This window comes from Chanodichthys erythropterus, chromosome 17, assembly GCF_024489055.1.
Source record: "Chanodichthys erythropterus isolate Z2021 chromosome 17, ASM2448905v1, whole genome shotgun sequence".
NCBI classification, from domain to species: Eukaryota; Metazoa; Chordata; class Actinopteri; order Cypriniformes; family Xenocyprididae; genus Chanodichthys; species Chanodichthys erythropterus.
This window is the reverse complement of record NC_090237.1, coordinates 13,418,655-13,441,160: the sequence shown is the minus strand read 5'-3', so window position 1 is coordinate 13,441,160 and position 22,506 is coordinate 13,418,655. Positions and strand designations below refer to the sequence as shown.

Sequence of the window (22,506 nt, the reverse complement as noted above, 5' to 3'; positions counted from 1 at the left end):
TTACCTTGGAATAGTTGAATAACAAGAGTTCAGTACATGGAAATGACATACAGTGAGTCTCAAACACCATTGTTTCCTCCTTATGTAAATCTGATTTGTTTAAAAGACCTCAGAAGAACAAGCAAATCTCAACATAACACCAACTGTTACGCAACAGTTGGGATCATTAATATGTACGCCCCCAATATTTGCATATGCCAGCTCATGTTCAAGGCATTAGACAAGCCAGTATTAGAAGTGTAGTAGTAGCATAAACACAAAATTTTAAGTTGATTGCTCAACAAAAAAAATGCCACTCCAACTACTTGATTTGTAGCTGTAACCAATTAATCTTAACTCTTTCATTTAAATTCCACAGCTAGTAAAGCACATGCTAAATGCAACCTATTTAGCGTATGAATTAATGAAAAAGAAAGATATTACTTGTCACTGCCATTAGCACGGTAATTGCTTATAAAGTCAATAGATATATAAAGTGTTTATCTTCATGTATCTACTCTTCAGCACAATGGTGCTGAAGTTTTAAGAAAGACGTGTAGAATTCAACATCGTCAGTGGTGTAGCGGTAGAGAGTAAGGCTTGCAAGCCTGGCTTTTAACGCGATCGACGCGGGTTCGAATCTGCCTTGTGTCGAGCTTGCAATTTTTCTTCAATAAAAATTAAAATAATGTTCTAAAAGTGGAAATAACTTGTGAACGAGTGTTTAATAATAAGTATTTATTGGTTAGGGTTAGGTGAAGGGAGGGTTTTTATTCTCCCAATAAGGCAGCATCCATTTAATAATTTTAATAAATATAATCATTTACATAAGATATGAATACATATGAATTTATTGAATCCTGTTAATGTACAAAAATACTGAGGTGCAAACAATATCTGTCAATATAAAGTATAGATAGCATCTAATTACTCTTAAAAGTGCCCTAGATTGTTTTTTTACAAGATGTAATATAAGTCCTAGGTGTCCCCTGAATGTGTCTGTGAAGTTTCAGCTCAAAATTAGAATTTGAAAAAAAATTTTAACTGCCTATTTTGGGGCATCAACTATGCACTGATTTTTTTTTCAGCACGGCCCCTTTAAGAGATGCGCCCCCTCGAGCTCTCGACTATATATACATTGCATAAACAAAGTTCACACAGCTAATATAACCCTCAAATGGATCTTCACAAGATGTTCGTCATGCATGCTGTATGCATGTTTCGAATTATGTGAGTATAGTATTTATTTAGATGGTTACGTTTGATTCTGTGTGAATTTGAGTCTGTGCTCTGTGGCTAAAGCTAACATTACACACTGTTGGAGAGATTTATAAAGACAGTTGTGTTTATGCATTATACAGACTGCAAGTGTTTAAAAATGAAAATAGCGACGGCTCTCGTCTCCGTGAATACAGTAATAAACGATGGTAACTTTAACCACATTTAACAGTACATTAGCAACATGCTAACGAAACATTTAGAAAGACAATTTACAAATATCACTAAAAATATCATGATATCATGGATCATGTCAGTTATTATTGCTCCATCTGCCATTTTTCGCTGTTGTTCTTGCTTGCTTACCTTGTTTGTGCACAGATCCAGCCGTTAATACTGCCTTTCCTTGTCTAATGCGTTGAATGGGCTGGCATTATGCAAATATTGGGGTCATACATATTAATGATCCCGACTGTTACGTAACAGTCGGTGTTATGTTGAGATCCGAGTGTTTTCCGGAAGTCTTTTAAACAAATGAGATTTATATAAGGAGGAGGAAACAATGGAGTTTGAGACTCACTGAACTCTTGTTATTCAACTATGCCGAGGTAAATTCAAATTCTGCTTCTAGGGCACCTTTAATGCAAAGAACTGATACTTTTACAAGGTGTAAATAGAATCTATCACTATTTTCACCTAGTGTAAAATCGCTAAGAAAATGCTGCTGTTGTCAATTTTGACGCATCTATTGTCACTGCCAGTGCCTATATTTTATTGCCTTTACTATTTTTCTCACACTCTATCACCAAGTTTTCATATGAAAATAAATACCTGTCTTTGTTTTCAAAAGGCAGAGCTTGCAGGTAATCATTTATATTTAGAGGTCCTTGGCACTAGAAGTCTGAAAACCACTGGATTAACACTCTGAGGTCTGACGGTATCGCCGGCGATACCACCGTGGTTTTTTTCTTATCAGTGTGAAAGAGACTCAAAATACTCCGTCAATGTTGCACATACAATTAAGAGTTATACACCATTTTAATCTGTGGAATATCTTCTTTCATTTGTGTACACTCAGAGTAAAAACAGAATGTTGTGCTTTTTGTAAAATAAAGAAAACTAACATGATGCGTGATCTCTCCTCTCCCTCTGAACGAACTCCAATCTGATAGTTCTCAGAAAATGAACTGTAACTTAGTGAATACTAATGACAAAAAAATTACACTTATGTCTAAAAAAACGTTAAGATGTCAGGTTTTAAATCATGTAAGTCAAATCGAAAACAAACCTTCTTTGTTTATGTAATCTGTATGAAAAGAGAGCCATGTCAGATATCCGTGATTCTGCTCATTATCTGCTAATGCGGCCACGCCCACGGAGCCAGCGCTATTCAGACGCTAATTCAGTCAATACATGCATTCATTATCTCAATCGTGTATTTATTGTCTTGAAAAGTGTTTATCTGGATGTAAAAGTCATGGTTAGCGATCTCTAGAAGACATGCAGTTACTTCCTGATTACTTGTCTTCTACAGATGAAGTTTAGATGAGTTTTTGTTTCTTTAGAGCCCTCCTGCTGCTGTATGAATTGGAAACTCCATTCATGGAATAGCCTCTTCTTCTTCTAGATGAATTTGTGGACTAAAAATGCACAGAGCGCCCTCCGACTTCAAGGATGAATTGAAAACACCAGCGCTCATAGTAATGACAATGAATATTAAGTTAATATAACTCCTCTGTATAGAAAATTGACATAAGCATATGAGAATCCAATATTTCTCCAAATGTGCATGCTTTTAAACTAAAAGTCTATATTCAGACTCTTTGCATCACAGAAATACATTATATTTTAAAGTATAATATAAAACCATTACTTTATATTGTAATAATATTTTTCTGCATGTTTCATATATCATAATGAGCTTGAGACATCACAGAAGGTTTTTTCACAGCCTACCTGACTGAAATGCCTCATTAATATGCAAGTCATTTCAGCTCATTACTATCCAATTCTTTTGTCTTCTCAGGTGAGAATGGCCCATTTTCAGTGGTGATTCACGCCTCCTCGCATACTGTGTTTCTTGGCAAAAAGTGTCTTACAAAAACTAAATCAATATATTGTTTTATATGAAGGAGTAGGCAGCATAATTTTTACATAATTTTGAAGCAAAAACTCTAGTCTACAACCTCCAATACCCTAAAGTCTTATGAACACAGATTTATTATACTTTTTTTGGCCTTATTTCAGTGACTTAAGTTTTTTGTTTTTTCAACAACCACGCATAAATGTTATTCCTTCAAAAACACAAACATGTACATACATGTTCCTCACATATTATTGTAGCCTAGTTTGTGCTGAATACAGTGTAATGACACTTTTTCCATTAATATGTTTATGAACAACTGAAAAAAGCACAAATGTCAGGGCATGTCAAAAGTTCTCCAGGCCCCAAATCAGCCTCAGACTCCAGAGGGTTAAACAATTGACCAGTGGTGTATTGAGCCAAGCTGATTGGATTCTTTCTCCAACAGCCCTGTTCTTTCACAGAGTTGGCCTCATTCAGAACAAATGTACCATTCTGTAACCTTTTCAGATGACTTTTAGTTGTTTGTGGCTTTTGTAGAAATGAGTCAACCCAGGTGAATGGAACAGCGGGGTGTAAACAACAGCGTGGTACCCATGGGGCTCCGAATCTGGCTGCGTCTTCAAATGCCACTATGTAAAACAACGGCCCCACAGCTTTGAAAATAATACAACACTATGTAGAATTCAACGCAGCGCTGTGCATGGAAATGTCATCGTCTCTGCGTTCTCATTACATATGTTACATAGCCCGCGGCTCTGCTCCGGTGGATCGCCGGACACCCCGCCACTCAGCTCATTAGCATACTCTGCACACACACGGGATGTTATGTTGCCAAGCAACAGCGCCACATCACATAGAGAATGTTTTGAGCTGTGTTTTTAGAATTGCACTCGTGGAAAAAGGTACAACACCTTCAGAGACCTGAGGAGCATCTAGTTGAGCAAACATTATTGGTTCAGTTTATATTATCCGTGTTTACTTGCACACAAATGCACCTTAAAAGCTGAAACTGGAAGTGAGAATAAAAGCAGATGAATGTGCTGCACCCAATAAAATGCCTCATAATTGAGTCTCCTCTCTCCCCATTATCACTTTTATCATGGCCCTTTTGTGCAGCCTGGAATTAAAAGGTTTCTGAATGCATTTTAGAGCTCTTCATGCCTGCTATCAGTTTGTTTTTGTTTTTTTTTGGTGAGCAGAGCATTTATCATTGAAGCATCTAAACACAGAAGCGACTCATGGTGAATCTAGGTTAAATCAGAACTGAGATATCGGACAACTTGTTAAAATGATTAACTCATTTGCATTTGAACAATGTAAATTTGTGTTTGGCAGAGATCAGAAGTGTGCTCAATGATGTCTTTCTCACACACTACTGAAGCTTCAGAATTAGACAATTAATCAAGCTACAAAGATGTTTTTTTTTATTTTTTTTAAACATGTCATTTTCAATTAATGTCTGAGACCGATTGTAAATCTTCCCCCCGCTTTGTCTCAACTAAAAATAAACCCATAGTTCCTCATGTGAAGTCATTGATTATGTCCTAACCAGGCATGTTTGCAATTTCAGCCACTCAGAATATATTTTGGCTTTTGCACAGTGTTAATTATGTTGATAATTTCCAAGTTACTTTTTAAAATGACTTGCTCATGTTTAGCAGTTAGATTCCTTAGTCACCTTTGTTGTTTTTTCAACTTTGTTTACAATTTTGTTAAAGTTCTTATCTTTTTTGTTATTTGACCAGATTATTTTAACATGGTGTCATTTTATTTTTGTTACTTTTTAAATAGGTCAAGTGAAATCACCTTTAGAACAGAGTATTTTTTTTTCTGAATGTCATTTCCAAATGAATTGTCAATTTATTATTTAATTGTGTACGCTTCTGTTCAAAAGTCTGGCTTTGCTAAGATTTTTATTTATTTTTTTTTATTTTTTTTAAGAAATCTCTTACGCTCACCAAGGCTTTTTTTGTAATAATAATGCAGTTCAAACTGTAATATTGTGAAATATTATTACAATTCAAAATAACTGTTTTCTATTTTAATATATTTTAAAATGTAACATTTTGTAACATTTATACATTTTTGATCAATTTAATGCATCTTTGCTGATTAAAGGTATTAATTTCTTTCAAAAAATGTAATTGTCCCAAACTTTAACGGTGTATATTTGGCATACGAAGACGTGGTGGAAATTACATGTTTATGGGATTTTTTTGTTTTTTCTTTTTCTACGCAACCTCCCTTAAAGGTGCGGACTGGATGTCTCTTTATCACAGCTGAAGCAAAGCAAAATAATGCTTCATGAAAAATTAAGTAAAGATGAGGAATGAACAAAGAAAAACAAAAACTGAACACACAGTACACAATAGTATATCCAAGCTAAAGCTCATTGTTAGTGCATCACTCCAACTCCAGACTGTCCTGTTATTATAGCTAAAATGACAACAACAGCATATTTTGGTTCTATGAAACATAGCAAAATCAATGTTACTTACATATGGAGCAGAAACAATGCAACCTCTGCATCCATTTTAGGCCTTCCCACTTTGGTCTTTCCATTGCTTTTCTAATATTAACATGGGCCCTAACAGCTCAACCTTTTTTTTTTTTTTTTTTTTTTTTTCAGTGATATTCCTGACTTTTTCTCTTTTGTAATGTCTCTCAGCCATCTCTTTCTACAGTCTTTCTTCAAATCTCCCTCTTCCTCCCCCATCATGAGTGTATACGCCCCCTGTGTTGTGTGTTGCTGCACTCGGTCTGATCCACTTTCAACAGTGTTTCTCAGAATTTGCTTACTGCACCTTTTAATTCCAGTTAAAGCTTTCTGTGTGAATGTAGCATCTCTGCATTCACTTCAGACTTTAGATTTAGTCTCTTATGCTTCTGATTTCCCGTACTGCTAGTAAACGGTTGGTTTCAGATATGGTTTCCCCCCTGACATTTCTCATGGTGTTTTTTCCTTTTGTCATGAAGAAACTCTTCCTTAAGGGATGGTAACCTACCCATGAGACCACAGCCAGACTGCAGGCAGTGCATTTGAAATCAACATCTAGTACTAACCCAGCTGGTTACATGCAGTTCAGTTGTGTTGTAGAAAATAGCACAAATTCAGGTATTCCCAGTCTCCAGCAGTGATACGGAGGAAGAAATGCCTGTGAATCTCTTTATCTCTTTATTCAGTGTGACAGTTCTGCAGGGCCATTTGATTTCCCAGAGGAAAATATGAAAGAGGATTTCAAATAATATGGGAAGTCAAATGCTAAAATTTAAGATGATTCATTCAAATATTTGCATAGAAAACATGGCATACAAAAATAATGCTGTCAACAATGTTCAAATGTTGTACATTTGCATCATTTTAGATGTGATAAACAGATGAGGTGAAATGATGTGTGTCTGGGTGGGTGGGTGGGGCTGTGAGGACAGAGACACATCCAGCTGCAGTCACGAATACACACACACACACACACACACACACACACACACACACACACACACACACACACACACACACACACACACACACACACACACACACACACACACACACACACACACACACACACACAAAGGTTTGTTTTGGTATCTTAGTGAGGATATTCCATGGGCATAATGGTTTTTATACTGTACAAACTGTATCCCCCTACTCCTAAACCTACCCATCACAGAAAACATTCTGCATTTTTAATAAAACTTTATTTAGTATGTTTCTGAAGCTATTTTAAATATGAGGACTAATGAAATGTCCTCATAGTTCATGTTTACTTCATAATACCAGTGTATTACCCATGTCATTATACAAATTTGTGTCCTCATTAATCACAAAAACACGCAAACACAGAGAGCGAGTGAGAGAGCTACCTCATCACAACAGCACACTCACGACTTACTAAAAAATAGTGCATGAAACTCTATTCACACATCCATTGATTTCTCAGATAAAGACATCTGTCATTTACTCACAATCATGTCATTTCAAACCTGTGAGTTTCTTTCTGCTGTGTAACACAAAAGAAGATTGTTTTCTAAAGTGTTCTGGTTGCTTTTTACAATGAATGGATACTGGAGCTTTCAAGCTTTAAAAATGATGAAAAAACACCATAAAAGTATCATAAAACTACCATAAGCTTTCTCTATGTTCACCACATTTCTTCTATTGTGTGATATCAGACTGAAATTCAAGTTGATATACACCGACTACCTTTCCCTTCCAGTGAAACTGGATTGAGTCAGTGAATTGAACTCAAGAATTAAATCAGACTGATTCATGAACTAATCATTTAGACTGATTTTGTGAACTGCTTAAGTAAATTTTTTTTTTTTTTTTTAAGATGTGAGCAGAAGTAAATGTTAAGATTTTCAGCCAATTTTAGTCTGTTTCTCACATAAAGGCGACTTTAGTTCACCAGCTATGTGGACCACTTTTATGGTGCTTGACCACCACAGGCTTCATTCACTTTTATTATATTGAAAAAAAAAAATTGTCATCATATATTCACTTTTATATTTCACAAAAGGAAAAAAAGTCATATGGAATGACATGAGGGTGAGTAAATGAAAAGAGAAAATGAACTATTCCTTTAAACATGAAACAAAAAGTCCAGAAATTAGGAAGTGTCTTTTTGTGTTTTTTTTCTTTCTTTTTTTTTTTTTTTTTCTTTGGTCACTAAGGATATTGTCAAACTTGGTTCAATTGATTTGTAAGCCAGTTTCTGCTGTGGTCAGCAGCAATGAGAAATGCATTATAATGCTAAAACAGGCAAATTATATGCCATCAATAGCTGTTCATGTCCACAAAATAGAATTGATTACTTTCTTCCTGGTATGAAATATTCTGTTCTACAGACTCAATTGACCGTTCACAAATACCCGCCCTCTTTAGTTAGTTACTGTTGCCATGTCCGACAAGCCATGCCCTTCTCATGCTACACATCAAATAGGAGCAAAGAGGACACTCACAATGCATCGAATGACAAGACAGAGCAGGTTACTTTTGATATGAAACAAAATTTCAAATGTCAAATTTTGTAATTTTTAAAGTATATAGTTTTAAACAAAATAAATACCATTTTGTGACTCTTTAATGTGGAATATTGGGATACTTCATAAGAGCTGTATGTGCTACAAACAGCCAAGAACATCATCTTTTTCCTCAACTGGGCAACCCAATTTTGTGATCACCAAATAGACTTTGCTGAAATGTGAATATGGGCATTAATGTATTTATCATTCTGACATAAATATAGTTGCAGAAGTTCAGTAAATTTTCTAATATAGAAAGAAATTTTCAGTTCTGAAAGTTACAGCATGATTTCAGAAGATATCATTTTGAAGCATAATATGATTTCCTGTGTGTGTAATAAATAAATATATATAAGTGAGCTCACTTTTGCGGCCAGTGGTTTAGATATGGAGTCAAATTAATGCCTTAGTTTTGCACAAAAATAAAGTTTTGCAAAACAAACAAAAAAAAAGGAATTGAGCAATAAAAAAAAAATGTTTTGAAAACAAAAATAAAGAATTGCAAAGGAAAAATAAAGTATTGAGCAGAAAAAGTAAGTTTTGCTGGCAAAAATAATAAATTGCAAAATAAAATAACATGGTGCAAAAAAATATATAATTACAAAAATCAATGACAGCTGTAATCCTATTTTATCTTTTATCTTTGCCACATATTTTTCATGCTCAAACCTACTAAATCATTTGCAACGCTCATTTTATTCTGCGTTTCAGTCATAGCGTGCACTCACGATACCGGTTTTCCTTTGTGCTGAACTTTTCTGTGCGGATCTCTTTATGGCACTGGTTTGATGTGGGGGTGGAGTCAAGAAACGGGGGCACGCCGTCATCGGCAGGAGACGCAGATCGCAACAGAACAGATCAAGCATAGAGACAGAGCGCATTTATTTTAATCTGAAAACCACGCCCAAAACAATCTGGGGGAAAAACAATCCAACCGTCTCCATTGACTTTGTATTGCGTGAGGCTGCCTTCTTGTCTTTTCTGACTCATTACAAAAAAACAGAACAATGCCTAAAAGCTGCTGTGTGACAAGGTGTACAGCTAACAAGCTAAAAAACCCAGAAATAAGTTTTTATAAGCTGTCGACCCCAAAAAAACGAATGTTTAAGGACACAAAAGTGGATACAGGCAGTGAGACAGAGCGCAACGGGTCATATTACTATAAGAAATGCATTGGAGGGGGTCGTAATCGGCGACAACATATGCTAAACAAACCAACAAAAACAAACCATTCATTATTTTTAACCATGTCAAAGAATTATTTCACCTGTCACCGATTACGTTCCCCTCCAATGCATTTCGCGGGGGCGTGCCCCCGTTTCTTGACTCCACCCCCACGTCAGACCAGCGGCATAAAGAGACCTGCACAGAAAAGTGCAGCGCAAAGGAAAACCGGTATCGTGAGCGCACGCTATGACTGAAACGCAAAATAAAATGAGCGTTGCAAATGATTTAGTAGGTTTGAGCATGAAAAATGTGGCAAAGATAAAATAGGATTACAGCTGTCATTGATTTTTGTAATTGATTATATTTTTATTTTTGCACTACTTTATTTTATTTTGCAATTTATTATTTTTGTTTGCAAAACTTATTTTTTTCCGCTCAATACTTTTTTTCCTTTGCAATTCTTTATTTTTGTTTGCAAAACATTTTTTTTTTATTGCTCAATTATTTTTGTGTTTTGCAAAACTTTATTTTTGTGCAAAACTTTAAGTCATTAATTTGACTCCATATTTAGACATTAATGGCTGTGTGTTGAGTTATTTTGAGGGGACAGCAAATTTACACTGTTATACAAGCTGTACACTCACTACTTTACATTAAAGAAATGACACTTTGCTACAGTGTTGTGACATGAAAAGATATAATAAAATATTTACAAGAATGTGAAGGGTGTGCAAATATATTAAATATATATGTGTATATATATATAATATATGTGTATATATATGTGTAGAAGTCAAATCTGTCTTTAGTAGAACAAAACTGATCACTGTAGGCAGCATTGTTCTTGTAATTCTTTAAAGTGAATTCAAGCGGCGACTTCAGAGATTAGAGGTCTGTGTCTGTTACACACACGACCAGTGTCACCATGCATCTCCCAGCATGCCCTGCTAATGAGAGGCTAATTAATTTAAAATCCTGTCCTCAGCAGAACTTCAGCCTTTTTGTGTCATTCCCAAAGTTGACCGCTTTGCCAAGTTCACAGATTAAAGTTATTCTTTTTATCTAAATAAAGACTATAAATGAGTGAAGACACATGAAATAAATGGCCCTTCCACAAAGAACAACAAACATCCAATTGTATTGATTGAATATGCTGATTTAATTGAGGTTTACCCTCGTCCGGCTTTGTCCATTTATTAAATTACCTAGAAGACTAAAGGCCACCATCTGTGAGAGGATCAATTTTGTCTTCAATCTGCTCTCTTTGTCTTTACTCATTTCCCAAACATCCCCTGTGTTCCGACATATGAATGAGAAATGAGTAACGGTCTCACTGAAGTTAACGCCCAAGCTCTGGGTTTTACGTTTCCTCAATTGAAACATATTGATCTGTTTATACTCTTTACTTTCCTAGAGTTTCTGAGGACAAAACAGACAGATGTATAGTTTTTAAAACCAAACAGGCTTTTTGGCCTAGCTAAGAATTAGTTTAAGTGGGGATTGAGAGTTTCTCTGAAATAAATCTCAGCGTAATGGGATGCATTTATGACATAGTGCTGAATGCGCTGATGCCACCGTCAGACAGAGCGGCAATAAGGCAATAAATGAACCTGCAAAACTCTAAGGAGGTGAAATGGCCGAGTTGACAATGAGCTTGTTAGCTTCACTCTCTGTTGTCGCCTCTCGTTTAGTCGGATCAAAATGACGCGCCGTTGTTTATCTGAAGAGCCTATGACAGAGGGGTTTCCATAGTTACTTGTGCGGCTGTAAAAGTGAAGAGATCAGCTGCTTGCATGGAATTAATGAAAAGTGCTCTCAGAGACTGCTGAATTATGCATGTGGAGAAATACAGTTTGAAAAGTTTCTCAGTTGTGAGTTGTATCATGATTTATTTTTTTGACCAGCTTTCGTTCTGTTATAGCTTTAATCCTAATACTGTACTTTTCTCTCTTTTCAGTTTCTCTGCAGGTCGATATTACTCCTGCACAGAGTGAGATCAGTGTTGGAGAGTCTCGTTTCTTTTTGTGTGAAGGTAAGTTTTCATATTGACCAGGAACCTTCCTCCGGCCCTCATTACAGTGCTTTAAGGAGCTTCTGCAATTATTCAGCTTCTAACAGTTACCTCAGCGCTTTGTTTTATAGATAATTTCAGCCTTAGTCAAGGAGCAAGATTCTGTTCCAATGAATTTCCGGTGTGGGCGAAGTGAGTGGCAGGCAACCAGGTTAGATCTGGTTCAGAATCAGATATTGATAAAATATTTGGCATTCAACAAACTTGTCATTATGTTCTTTGCCTACCAAACTGTGATGGGTCTGTTTATCCATCTGTATTGCATATTACTGTCAATCTTTCTTTCTCTCCTGCTGTCATTTAACCAGAAACATTAACACTGCTCATTTTCTGCTTTATGCGCAAATGTGTTTCCTTCAGGACAGGCAAATTTAGGTTAGAATCTAGGAAAGGGATTGTTATGGGTTTGTGGACTTTTTCAGAGAAATTAAGGTAATAAAAATAGTGTCATTTGCTAAATTTGATCAAAAATATAGCAAAAAATGAATATATTGATTTATTATTACAGTTTAAAATAACTGTTTTCTATTTTAATATATTGTAAAATGTAATCATGTGATGGCAAAGCTGCATTTATAGCAGCGATTTTCTTTGATTTGACATTTAAAAAAAGAAACTTTTGTAAGGGGCCATTCACACAGAACACGTCTTTGCATCTAAAAACGCTCAGGAAGGGTTTTTAAAAAAAAGCGCAGCATAGAACGCGAGGGTCTCGAGGAAATAAGATAATAATGAGCGCCACCTCTGCCATGTTGCTGTCAAATAAAACCGTTGTCATGCGATCTTGCTACTGTAACCAGCTTGCCCTGCCTCAGAGTTCTTCTGATTGGTCCACTGTTTTGGAACTGACATTGATGAGTGGTGCTGCGTGTAAAATTTGAAAACGCGGCGCTCGTGTGCGAGGCGCTGCAAAAGACGCGAGCGTAACGGTCTTGCAGGTCCATCAAGCGTGTGTTTACATAGAAAACAATGGGAAAGTAGTGCAATGGAATACAAAAATGCGTTCTGTGTGAATGACCCCTAACATTATAAAAGTCTTTGCTGTCACTTCTGATGAATTGATTATATCCTTGCTGAATAATCACCCCATACTTCTGAATGGTGGTGTGTGTGTAGAGAGAGAGGGAGCAAATACAAACTATTTATTTTTAATGTAGGCATCTTTCTTGGGAGTTCATCCTCAACCACTGTTGTGTTTATCTTGTTTTCTGGGGTTTTTAAGCCAATATTCTTTGTAAAACTGCTTTGGAACAATATTTGTGGAAATTGAATTTGAGTTAATGTTTCTCAACAGATTTAAATTATACATCTAATGAATAGTAGGTTGCTAAAAACAAACTTAATACTGTTTCCTTTGCCTATTGAACAAAATAAACTATTATTTAATTTTGCAAATATATTATTTTCATATCACATTTACTACTATTCTCACACAATATAAATAGGGTTTTATGCATTACTATATATATATATTTTCCTTTTATATTTTAGGAAAGGGGTCCCCTGATGGGATCATCTGTTTACTTGTTGATCGCCTGTTGCTGACATAGTCATTTATAAGGGGATAGTCCCCTTCTAAAAATCTGCTAAACCATTTTAGTGGCCTGATATCTGATCCGAAAAGGTTGAATGGAAGTTTGTTTGGTATTTGTGACCTAAAAAAAGCAGTAATCTTCTAGATTATTCATTTACTGAAATAGTACACTACTGGAAATTCAACTTTAATGTCACTGATGGTATCCTGTGTCAGCAATATCACTGAGGATCACCCAGTAAATGAGACCCATGTGAATAAGGCTTACAAGAGGAATACGTTAAACCTTTTGTGTGCATATATCTCACTTTTGAAAACCGTTTTTCCTGGTTCCACTCTCCTGGGTTTCGTTTGAAGGCTCAAAGGCGTGGAACAGCGGCTCTGATAATTGCTCTCAACACTTGAGTCTTCACCAGAGCTGTGTCCTACGGTCCACTGATTTGGGTAATAGACTGGTAACCTGAGAATCGGTTGAAGTTTTAGGTTGTGCCTTCTGAAAGCTGTTGCGACACCTAATCCCAACTGATTCACGCAAATAATTCAATCTCATCAAGCCTGATTTTGTTTTTGATTGATTCATCTCTGCTCTGTGGATGTTAAACCAGCTTTATTTTGGACAGAGTGATTTATTTGATGACACATTTGATACACAAGATCAGCCCATAAATGCTGATATGTTCATTTGGTTTGGGTTGTAGTTATCGGTGGGGCCAAGGAAATCGACTGGTTTTCTCCAACCGGGGAGAAAATCGAGCCCGGCAAACAAGACGTCAGCGTGATTCGCAACGACGAGACGTCTTCCACTCTCACCATCTACAATGCAAAGGTCGACAACGCCGGGACGTATAAATGTGTGGCCAGTAGTGGCGATCAGGACGCTGAAGCTACAGTCAATCTGAAGATATACCGTAAGAAACCTGTTTATGATTCATCTGTGCTGATATAATATATAGAAAATGCTAATTCAAAAGTTGACATCACAAACTTGATTGTGCCATTCTATGTAGTTGTATGGCAAGCACTTATGAAGTTTGGCACACAAGCTGGAGAGGGTCTAAACATTCTTGGTGCCAATTATGGGGTCCATCTCAATCTCTCTAGTATCATCAACAGTTTAAATTCACACTTACGCTTCTGCTTACTAGGGCTGGGTAAAAAAATTGATTTCTCAATTTTAATCGATTCTCAGTTTTACAAACTGATATCGATTCTTAAATTCCAAGAATCGATAAGTCTATCCTGTTTGCAATTGATGAATGAATAGAACATTGTAGCGTGCTGCCATCCAAAACATCGCAATAAACTTTGTGCATTGTTACTTTTGATATGAAACAATGTCTCAGATTTCCATTTATTACGAAATTCAGAAAATAAATACCATTTTGGCGCTGTTTAACGTGGCGTGACAGATCGCTGTTGCGCTTCAGTTCAAGAGAAGAGGCAGCACAAAGGAAACATGAACTGATTTTCTCCTCCACTTTAATACCAATTACAGCACAAAATAAATATGAATGAACATCTGCAGGTTAAAAGATACAGTACAACTTACTGAAAGATGTCAATAAAACAGCTTATAGCATGTCACATAACGTCAAATTTACCTTAGAAAAACCATATTCAGTGACTAAAAAACTTGTTAAATCAATAAACTCATTAATCAGCTAGAAAGAGAACTCTAGAGAGGAGCATTTTGCTAAATATATGCACCATATTACATATTCATTATATTTTTTTAACGTTCTTTGATATTTAATGCATTTTTTGCGAGTTTTTATGACCATTTAAATGTTAATATTAGTGCTGCAACGACGCGTCTACGAAAATACGTCGACGTGCGTGAAATGCGTCGACGCGTCACATTGTTTACATTACACCTCCACTGTCGCTTTGCTTTGTATTTAAATGAAAAACATTTAATTCAGTGGGTTAACGGTCGCCGCCGCTCCATAGTCACAGAGTACGCGCCATTGTGAAAGTGAAAGTAAACGCGTGGGCGCATTCAAACGAGATTTCTCTCAATATGAAAGCTATCTTAGTCTGGGCAGTGTAGTTGTAACAATCTCTTAGCTCTGTATCAAAGAAAAAATTGGTCTTATTTGCACTTTGAATATTGAGAGAGTGCGATTATGGTTGCACTTATTGTATAGTGTTACCATAAAAATGAATAACAGTTTTCTCTTAATCTTATTAAACACAAACAATAAGGTTTCATTTGTTAACATTAGTTTATGCACTGTGAACTATCATTAACTAACAATGAATGACTATTTTTATTAACTAACATAAACAAAGATTAATAAATACTGTAGCAAATATATTGCTCATTGTTAGTTGATGTTGGTTAATACATTAATGTTAATAAATGAGACCTTATTGTAAAGTGTTACCATTTTTATTTATACTGTTTTTATTTCTATGATCAGTTTGTGGAAAGGAGTTAGGAGGTCAAAAGTTGTAGAAGCTCATAAATCACATGAGAAGTCAGTCAGTTGAAAAAAAAAGAATAAAAGTTGAAATATTATTTTAGAAGTTGTACTTATAATTTTTTGTAAAGTTATCCAAAGGATTCATTAGCTAATCAAAAAAACCCCCACTAAATTAACAAAAAAATTTAATAAGAATAATCGTTAGATTAATCGACAGAAAAAATAATCGTTAGTTGCAGCTCTAGTTAATATTTCAAAAAAGTGAACTGTAGAAGTTATATAATTGTGATTGTAAAGTTAGTATTATAACTTTATTTTTATAAAAAAACTTTCTTGAGTGTAGTCCCCATGACTCCCATGTATAGTTTACAGCATTCGAATTGGAATCGAATCACAAGCTTGTAAATTGAATCGAATCATGAAATTTGTTAATACCCAGCCCTACTGCTTAGTGTATTTTCCAGAAAATAAGTCGCACCGGGTCAAAATTTGTGTATATGTTACAGTTTATTATTACATTAAGAAATAATGTTTGTAAACATTCTGTTTCATTTTCTTGTATTCTACATTTTCAACACTAAACAGATAGATTCCCTCACTCCACAACAAATCCTTTAAATTTAACAGTGTTCAGTTGACTGTTCTGGACTGTTTTCTTGGCTACATCAATACAAAATAAATGATTGCATGATAAATTTCTCCTTTTTCCTCCAGAAAAAATTACCTTCACAAATGTCCCATCACCTCAAGAGTTCACTGAGAAGGACAATGCCATTATTGTGTGTGACGTCATTAGCTCACCCCCACCCACTGTCCTGTGGAAGTACAAAGGTGCAAAGATCCAGTTTGAAAAAGATGGTAAGTCAAAGGTATTATCTTCAACTTTAAATGTAAAAAATTATGCAGTGCATGTGAAGGGTGATTAATATTGTTTAACTCTAACTGTTTGCATTCATTAATACATTGATGAGATCATTAAGCCTAATGCTTCTTTCTTAGAAATGTGGCACTTTATTAATCCATGGGATAACAGATGAAAAAAGTGTTAAAACTGATAAATCTGCTTGTGCTTTTAATACGCAATTTCAGAAACATCTGTTCAAACCCGCAAGAAATGAATTCACCCTTATTCTGCTCTACAGTCCGTTTCAGGATTTTGAATAACAACCATCTCAAAATCCAAGGAATCAGGAAGACAGACGAGGGGGTGTACACTTGTGAGGGCCGCATTAAAGCCCGTGGAGAGGTTGACTTCCGCAGCATTAAAGTGATTGTTAACGGTGAGCTCTTATTCACCTTACTGAACCTGTAGTGCTTGCCTTAAATTACATACATACTGTATGCTATGGAAGCTTGTTTCTGCCACTGAATTAAAAAAAAAAAAAAAAAGTCTAATTGCTACTTTTTATCTCAGTTTTTTTCTCAAAAATGCTTCATATAAACTCGCAATTGTGAGTTATGAAGTCCGAATTGTGTCATAGAAACTAGCAATTGTGAGTTACAAATTTAGAATTGTTAGGTATAAAGTCACAATTGCTATTTATAAACTCGCAATTGTGAGTTATGAAGTCCGAATTGTGTCATAGAAACTAGCAATTGTGAGTTACAAATTTAGAATTGTTAGGTATAAAGTCACAATTGCTATTTATAAAGTCACAATTGCAAGATATAAACTGAATTGTGAGTTAAAAAGTCATAATTGAGTAATAAATTTGGAATTGTGTTATAAAGTCAATTCTGACTTTTTATTTTTGCAATTCTGACTTTTTTCTAAAAATTGTCAGTTTATATGTTGCAATTCTGACTTTTTTGTGAGGGGAAAAAAAGTCAGAATTGAGACAAATCTTTTTCCTCAGAACTGGACTTTATAACTGGCCATTGCAAGTTTATATCATTCAATTCTGAGTAAAGAAGAGTTTATATCTCGCAATTGAGTTTATAACGCACAATTCTGACTTTGAGTTTATATCTTTCAAATCTGCCATTATAACTGGCAACAGTGATTTTATATCTCGCAATTGTGAGTTTATATCTTGCAATTCAGACATTATAACTGGCAATTGTGAGGAAAAAAGTCAGAATTGTGAGAGAAAAATTCTCAATAACCTTTTTTTATTCAGTGGTTTAAACAAGCTTTTATAGTATGCTTTACAAAGTTTTTTTTTTTTTTTTTATCCACATGAAAAATCAATAAATGTATTTTTGAATCACAGATTAAATTAGGTTACCAAAGCTTAATTAAGAAATGTATATATTTCTCTCTCTTTGTCTTTTCAGTTTGCAAGCAAACAGCTTTGCCTACTAGCTTAGCATAGTGCTAACTGTATCTTTTGATTAGCTAAAACAAGATATCACAATATTGAGCTGCGTATTTGATCAGCAGCTGTGTTGGTGTTGAGGTTTAGTATAAGGCTCAGTGTTTTGTGTTGAGGATCAGATGGTTTTTGAAGTAGCTGTTCTCAAGCTGCTCCACAGACATTTTTCTCTCATCTCTTTTTGATTTCTTTTTTATTTGCTGTGTTTTTCCTTCCTGCGGTAAACCTGGTACTATAGTTTCACCTCTTATGTCTGCATTTCTGTTTGTTTTTTTCCTTGTTTGAGTCTAATTTGACACCTTAGTGGGTTTTTGTTATGTTGTTGTTACCTGCTTGAGCGACCACAGTGCAGGCCATAGCAACAAGTGCAGCACTTAATTTGTGAATCCCTTTTTATCAAGAGGAAGAACATATATTTACTAACAGAACTGCAAAAATTGGTTATATTATCCATTGGCAACCAACTTGATTCCTTTTTCAGCAGGTGTTAGATGTGCTGCAGTACCATATTCTCTTTGTGAATGTTATCAAAGTGAACCTTTGAACATTGTTGATGTCTTTCATAAAATCTAAATTTGATCCATGTTTATGCAAGAGTAAACATGAATTTTAAATAACCTTATATGATATGCGTAATTGAAAATGTATGAACATGTACATGTTGAGGCTTGAGGCAACATTGTACCATAATGTAGTCAAAGTTGCACATTACATACTTTTCTTTCTTTTTGTGCCCATTATGCACATATTTATATTAGTTTTCCAAAGGAGGTTTCTGTAAAGTGCTAATTTCTTGTTTTACAATGTTATGGTGCCCGCAGGCAGCACATGTGTGTATATATAAAACATGATTTCTGATTAAATGTTAGAGTTTATTTCATTAAATTGATTTAACTATCAATGTGTGAAATATTATTATAAAACAATTTCTTATTTTGTAGGAAAACATTTTTTTTTTTTTTGAGAATGGTACAATGTTGCCTTAAGGCAGAAATAATTTGAAAATGTATATTAGTGTTCTATAAGTAGAATAAAAAGTGTTATGTAGTGTTAAAGGTGGAGTAAGTAGATTTTCAAAAACACTGTTTGAAAGATAGTCGGGCCGACACCAACAACAAACGTGTAACCAGTCAGCATTAGGGGGCGTATGGCGGTTGAGGAGACAGAATGAGCAAGAAGGAGATTTGAAGAAAAAAAAAAAAAACTGCAGAAAGAGAGATGGGACACAATACAAAAGAGCTCAAAAGAATATTACTGGAATGAAAGTTTATGACTGGGCAATCGCTTTAGGACCCATTTTTATATTAGGGTGCTTTCACACCTGTGCCTTTGTTTCGTAACCTGCTGTGTTTTCTCTCTTGGCTCGGTTCGTTTAGGCATATGTGAACATGGCAATTGCTCTCGGACCCACACCAAAACAATGGCTCCAAGACTGCCTGAACGAGGTGGTCTCGTCCCGATTGCAAACGAACTCTGGAGCGGTTCACTTGTGGTGTGAAAGAAATCAGACCCAAACAATATCATATTTGATAGTGGGAAATGTGTTATATAAAATGCAGCAGTGTTTGATTCTGTGAGTGAGCACATTAATTACTGCAGTTAAAAACCAAAGAGCACCTCATCATAAAATGTGCAAGTCTGCAAGAACACTGTCCTGATGAAGCCTTGATTCCTGCTCTTGCTGCATTATAACATTCATATAGTATTTCAATGCATCTCGACACTGTTAGCCTACTAGACAGTGCTGAGAGATACTGAGAGAGCATGCTTGAATTAATATGAATATAATTAAAGGCCATAATGACGGCTAAATTCGTATAGTGCTTGCGTGTGTCTCGACAGTACAAAAAAGCCACAGTATGCTCATGGAGCGAACTTGTCAATCATTTTAATGGATGACGCTGAGAAAACTCTGACCAATAAGGGGATGTTGTACACGAATGTGACTTGCATAAGCACATTTTGGTGCGCTTTGAAATATTGCCTTGTGAAAGCAAACTGAACCAAGAAGAAAATGCAACATTGTAACAAATTTAGTCCCTGTTTCGGAACAATGCAATCAATCTACAGGTGTGAAAACACCCTTAGAAAAGCTTTCCAGGCCTGAAAACGGATGCAGAGGCTGCTTTGATTCCGCTTTACATGTTAGTAACACTGGGTTTTGATTGTGTGGAGCTGCTGTGCTGCTGTTGGTGACTAACAACGATCTCTTGTTTGTATTTACTCTTGTGTATTTTGCGTTCATTTTTGTGCTTCCTTGTCATTTGTTCATCAACCGTGCTTTATTTTTCTTAAACCATTTTGTCTGCATTTTTGTCTGCTATGATTAAACAGACACATTGCGTTTAATCGCAATGGTAAACCACTGCACACGGACGACCGCTAGAGAATGCAGTGTTTAGCTTCATTGTTAGTGCAATCGCCTTGCCTGCGAGCAGTGATCAGGCCAGGGTTCGAGACCGACTCGGAGCAGGGTGGTTAGGATTGGAGTGTGAGTTTTGGAGGCAGAGCAATAAAGAGAGTGGTGGGTTTGTTTGGGTTCATTTCAAATATCAACAATGTCCAACAGCGTTTTTGAAAATACTAAAAATATCCCCACCTTTAAGATTTAAGTCATATTTGGCTCCACATATCAAACCTGCAGTTTTCTTTTTTCTGTACAGTCCTGCCCACTATAAGAATCCGTCAAGCAGAAACGAATGCCACCGCTGACATGGGCTTCTCAACCCTGCTGGCCTGTGATGCTGATGGATTTCCTGACCCGATGGTGACCTGGGTGCGGTAAGCCCATGTTCTTCCTCAGAATCACCCCAGTAGAAAAAAAGGCACTACTGAAACACTAGTTTTGCTGCATGCACAACTTTTTCTGGATTAGCAGTTTAAAGCAAGATGAAAAAGCCTCTGAATAAATGAAGAACTTTTGTGGATGACAAGGAATAGTGAAGCACACCATTAGTACTTTTAAAGTACAGATCTCTCCTCAACCAGCGTTGTGTTCTCAGCGGGTGTGCGTACTCTCTCTGCTCTTTGGAGGAGAGAACGTGAGACACAAATCCCTCGGGATGATACAGCACGCCTCAAGGATCTTTTGTTTGGTTGTGCTGGGGGGATGGGATGAAGGAGGTGTTTATTTGGCTCAGAATAACTCAGGTCCTCTCCTCTGACAAAGGTTATGGTATATTTATTACCTGTTTGACCTTAAATCAAGGGATCACCACCATGGTCAAGAATCCAATGAATTCAAGAGTGTCTGCACAAAGACCACTAATAGAGGGGCAAATAGAAGTAGAATAAAAGCCATTCAGCTGAAAGAGGTTGGCTAACAGAGTTTCCGATTTTCTTTATACAGTTTGTTTTTGTTGTTTTTTTCAGGAAAATCTCAGTAGGTGAATATTGAAAATAGGGCTGCATGGAAAAGTGTTTATATATAAAATTATAGTTTGACACAAAGGAATCTAGAAGGAATTCTTTGTTCCATTGGTTTTCAGGCCCAGGATACAATAATAGTATAAATAGATATAGCTGCAAGCAGCGATGACAGGCCCAAGCCCTGGTGTCACTGCCACTTTAGTGGCTTCAGGGCAACTGTGCATGATGGGCAATATGCATTTAAACCAGGTAAATGTAAAAAAATATATTTTAAAATAGTTTGAGTATGCGACATTTAAAATGACATTAATTTAGTCCCAGTTAACACAGTTTGAGATATCCAATATCTTTTCGCAATTTAACATCTTCAATGTCTTTCCGCCAAGTTAAGAAAGTTTGGTGTGAATTGTGTAAATATATAACCTTACCCTGCCACACTGTATCCTAGCTTTGGCCCGGCCTAGTGGCCGCAGATTCGGACCCAAATTTTCAAGAGTTTTTGAGCACGATAAGGGCCCCATAAACCCTTAAAACATTGGAAAATAATAATAATAATAATAATAATAATAATAACCCTGAGGATAACAATAGAGCCTTTGCCCTTTCAGGGATTGGGCCTTAATAATGATAATAATTATTTTTATTATTATTGTTATTATTGTAGTTTTTTTTTTTAGATATGATACATTATTATATTTTTATCTATTTATATTGTAACAAAAAAGTCTTTAAATAATAGTTTATTATTGTAAGTCTAACAGAACAGGCTCTTTGAAAAGGAAAAATATTCAGATTTGTCTCTTTCCTCTCAGGAACAACATTCCACTGGAGAGTGGGGATAAATACAACTTCAATGAAGATGGCTCAGAGATGACAATACTAGATGTGGCAAAGTTGGACGAGGGAGATTACACATGCATTGCTAGGAACAAAGCTGGGGAGAGCAAACACGAACTTAGCCTTAAAGTCTTTGGTAAGAATCCATGAGAGTTGGAGTCTCTCAGGAGTCTAGAGATTTGACAGCACTTTATCGATGTTAGAAATTCAGCAGAAAAAAAGGTGTAGTTGCATGACTATATTGTTTTTTTACCTTAAAGAAGTAGGCTTTTTTTCTTCTGTGATATATATTTTTAAAAACGTTTCAACTAGAATTTTTCTATCAAACTTTAAGTAACTAACTTTCTTCTGTGGAACGCAAGAAAGATATTTATCTCCTTCATACAATGAAAGTGAATAGGGAAGGATGTGGCAGAGGTCTAAAAATGACAAAAAGAAGTAGTTGTATGATCATATTCTAAATCTTTTGAAGTCAAAAG

At 35.7% G+C, this 22,506-nt stretch overlaps 1 protein-coding gene across 7 annotated transcripts in view; it reads left to right on the top strand.

Annotated features, from left to right (window-relative positions):
* Positions 1-22,506, top strand: part of ncam1b (neural cell adhesion molecule 1b) — a 107,123-nt gene that overhangs the window by 40,762 nt on the left and 43,855 nt on the right. For all 7 annotated transcript variants that reach the window (XM_067364329.1, XM_067364328.1, XM_067364327.1 and 4 more), the window contains exons 2-7: positions 11,433-11,507; positions 13,779-13,988; positions 16,221-16,364; positions 16,649-16,786; positions 20,485-20,602; positions 22,003-22,163. In XM_067364329.1, the coding sequence (XP_067220430.1) occupies positions 11,433-11,507; positions 13,779-13,988; positions 16,221-16,364; positions 16,649-16,786; positions 20,485-20,602; positions 22,003-22,163 (846 nt within the window). The remainder of the gene's footprint in view (positions 1-11,432; positions 11,508-13,778; positions 13,989-16,220; positions 16,365-16,648; positions 16,787-20,484; positions 20,603-22,002; positions 22,164-22,506) is intronic.